Source organism: Nansenia antarctica (genome assembly GCF_963989245.1).
Source record: "Nansenia antarctica genome assembly, chromosome: 17".
Classification (NCBI taxonomy): Eukaryota; Metazoa; Chordata; class Actinopteri; order Argentiniformes; family Microstomatidae; genus Nansenia; species Nansenia antarctica.
In genome coordinates, this window is record NC_137687.1 from 1745481 (window position 1) to 1749321 (window position 3841).

At 44.6% G+C, this 3841-nt stretch overlaps 1 protein-coding gene across 1 annotated transcript; it reads right to left on the bottom strand.

Annotated features, from left to right (window-relative positions):
- Window positions 1-282: 282 nt before the first annotated feature.
- On the bottom strand, window positions 283-2390 carry hmx2 (H6 family homeobox 2; the record flags this gene model as incomplete). Its single annotated transcript, XM_080547480.1, has 2 exons — window positions 283-929; window positions 2084-2390. The coding sequence occupies 2 exons, from the start codon at window positions 2388-2390 to the stop codon at window positions 283-285; spliced, it is 954 nt and encodes a 317-aa protein (XP_080403606.1).
- Between the last annotated feature and the right edge of the window lie 1451 nt (window positions 2391-3841).

The following is a 3841-nucleotide window of genomic DNA, read 5'->3' on the forward strand; positions in this document are numbered from 1 at the left end:
CATTGTATATTATATTGTATTGTAAATTCCCCCATATAATGATTAAAGGTTAAAGTTGGGTCAGAAACATAAATCAAAGTATAAAATAATTAGTATACACATGGTGTATTTACATTAGAGAAGCTTGCTGCTTTATTAACATACAGTTGCTGCATAATAAGAAATGTATACTTTCAACAAATAAAGTGATATAATAGACATGAGTTATGTCACGTGTTCATTTTTGTAGCCCAGTGTAATTAAAGTATGACATTGTTGTTGTTTTTTGCTGTTATTCACGAGTCAATATTCCATCTTGTTGTACAGGTTGTATAACGGTAACCCCGGGATGCTGCTCCCGGGGTAGTATAGAGGTGTTGGGAAAGCGATGGACCTGGGCACCGGCACCCGGAGCAGGGAACTATCTCTGAAAACCAGCGGCATGCCCACCAGTGTCTGTGCCGAGGCGTGGGCCATGTTCGCCGCCTCCAGCTCCGCGGAGAGCTGCCGCTTCCACTTGTTCCGGCGGTTCTGGAACCAAGTCTTTACCTGCGTCTCGGTCAGCTGCAGGCTGGAGGCCAGACAGGCCCGCTCGGAGCTGCTCAGGTACCGTTTCATGTCGAAGGTGGACTCCAGCTGGTACACCTGGCTCCGGGAGAACACGGTGCGCGTCTTCTTTTTGGACGAGCTGCTGTTCTTGTCCGACTGGCTGTCCGACGACTGTCTCTCCTCGGAGGACACGGGGGACATGTGATTGTTGCATGGTCTCTCTTGCATGGGGGACATGTGATTGCATGGTCTCTCCTCTGAGGACACGGGGGACAGGTGATTGCATGGGGGTCTCTCTTGCTCCTCTTTGTAATCCTGCAGCAGGGGCTGGCGGTGCGTCAGGTGCGGCCGCCGTGGGACCACCACCTCGTGGCCCGAAATAAACTGTCCTTTAGTCGCACCTGGGTTGGGGGAACGGAGCGGGTCAGTATAGGCTATGCCGCGTGCGTAATAAAATACCATAGGAAATTAATTTGATGGTGTTGCACAATTCATGGTTGTGTCAACAAACCGACCACAGCGTCCTCTTATCGTCCTAATCATTGGGCTAGAATGATGGCCTATAATATAATATGATAGGCCTATAATACATAATTTGCATTAAACGTTGCACGCTTGATTTGCTGTTGTTGCTGTTGTACCTAGTAGCATACAGGCCACATGTGCATTTTCATGCATTTCTGAAAGGTCAAGGCGATTTGTGAACATTCATAGAAGCTCATCGTGCCGAGCTTAAATACTACAACATCACTCGATAGGCGCGTCTCTTTACAAGAGTTCATTAAGTGTGAACTGTGACTCATTCATCGACTGTTGAAAAGGTTGTAAGTGCCTTTCTGAATACACATTTCAATATGACGATGCCTGGTGCACAATATTATTTAAATCAGGCTACATTTAACGCTCAATTGATGAAAATGTAGTGCAGTCATTGTGAAAACATTAATCAATTAGCAGACTCGATTGAATTTGGAACGTGGGGGAAAACATCCAGTTAATTATCTGACCTTTCCCCTGTTCAGTGATGTAGCTGTAATACGACACATTAACAAAGTGGAGTGATAGCCCACCATTATTTTAACCACAAACATAAGCTACTGATTATCGAAACGTGTAGGCTTAGAAGCTGCTACTGCAACAAGTAGACCATAGCCTAAGTTTACTATTGTTGGTGCTATTTACAGAGGTCATATTATAGTAATAACAGTCGGGCTAATAATAATATTAAAAAGTCACGTAAAAAACAACACACGTCAAATACATTATTTGTTTTACAAATATATAATAATAGTAATAGTAATAGTAATAATAGTAATAATAATAATAATAATATTAATAATAGCAATGATAATGATAATAATAAATGGAATAAACAGGCCTGTAAACTTAAATTTATCAAAACATTTCTGATGTTTTAGCCTTTTTTTTTTTTTTGAGACACGACCAAGATATCAGCGAGGAAAATCCAGATATTTTAAGATATCCAAGATATCACCCTTTTACGCGCATGCATTGAAAAAAAAACTATACCCAGACTCTCAGACTTTAGACTTACCTAAACAAGAGAAATTGAGCGGTTGGTGTTGGCTGCATGGCCGACGGGGGTCCGAGCAGAAACAGTCCTCGGAGTCCTCCAGACAGTCCTCCTCCGAGGACACGGAGAGCGAGCGCTTGAACAGAGGGAACGGTGCCTTGGAGCCCCGCGGAGGGAACACCGGTGCCTTGGAGAGGGAGGGTCTGTCCTTGGAGCCCCCCTTCTGAGGCGCCTCGGACGGCGTGCCTGCGAGGATCGACTGGATGGTGAAGCTGGAGACCGGGGCCGACGACGAGCACTTGGTTCCGCTGTCTTCTGTGTGACTCATTCTCGATTCATAACAGTAAGAATAGGCTATATTATACTATCTCAGCTTTTTTTTTGTTTTTTTTATTCTGTTAATATTTGGTCTGGTGTTAGGCTACAATCACAAAGTCCGTGCGTAAAATAGCATTTTTTAGAAACGCGGTATTCTTTTTTTTAAGGTTACGTAGTCTAGGCAAAGCCGGTTGTTTTTCTGCTGGAGCTCAGGGAACGTGAACGCATCCCTCCCTAGTCCACATCCAGGCGCTCTGGACTGAAGGCGCTATTGTGGCGTTGCCTCATTTGCATGTAGGTAAGCTCTCCGCGGGCCAATCAGACGAGCCAACTGAGCCCGGACCTTTCAAACTCATGTCGCAGTCCTGAGATAGGATGGGGAGCAGGAGAGCAGGAGTGTGTGTGTGTGTGTGTGTGTGTGTGTGTGTGTGTGTGTGTGTGTGTGTGTGTGTGTGTGCGCGTGTGTGCGTGTGTGTGTGCGTGTGTGTGTGTGCGTGTGTGTGTGTGTGTGTGTGCGTGCGTGTGTGTGTGCGTGTGTGTGTGTGTGTGTGTGCGTGTGTGTGTGTGTGTGTGTGTGTGACCCTTCACTGACAGGAGGTGTATTTTGCATGAAAGCGGTAGGCCATATAGCCTATATATATATATATATATATATATATATATATATATATATATATATATATATATATATAACACATGTGTGTAGTATACTATATTATACTATATTATATATTATATTTTGCACACTCCAATTGCCATTAATATCAACAATGATCAGCACCAATGCAGAACAAATCACTTGATTTGGAATAGCCTTATTAAATGGGTTAGTTGGTAAGCTAACCCAACATACAGTCCTGCACTACGGAGCCCCTAACTAACCAGCTAATCTAACATACAGTCCTGCACTACGGAGCCCTAACTAACCAGCTAATCTAACATACAGTGGCTGGACAAATTTTTTTCCAGAAAATAATAAACTCATTCCACGTCCATTATGTGCGATTAAGAATTAATTTGATCATTACTGAGCTAATCTGCCTCGTGCGGCCCGCGTGGAGTGTAGGCCTGCTAATTGATTGACTAATTGATTGGAGGGTGGGGGCGCGCTCCACCTCCGCCCTCTGTCCCCCTTTCCCTCTCTCCCTCTCTCCCTCTGTGTGTGTGTGTGTGTGTGTGTGTGTGTGTGTGTGTGTGTGTGTGTGTGTGTGTGTGTGTCTGGCGGGGCAGCTGCAGGGGCCTGAGTTCGCGGCACATTATCCCTCTTTACAGCTTTCTAAGGGACCTCAGACACATTACAAATGTCCGGTTTTAATCATCGTGTCAGTGCCCTAAGCCTCTGCCCTGGGAGGGCCCTGGGACTCCAGCTCTCTCCCCAATTACAATACGGTTTCTTATTTTCAACGTCTGAGGAAAATATAGGAAATAGGAAAGAGTAAACAGGATGATGATGATGACGAT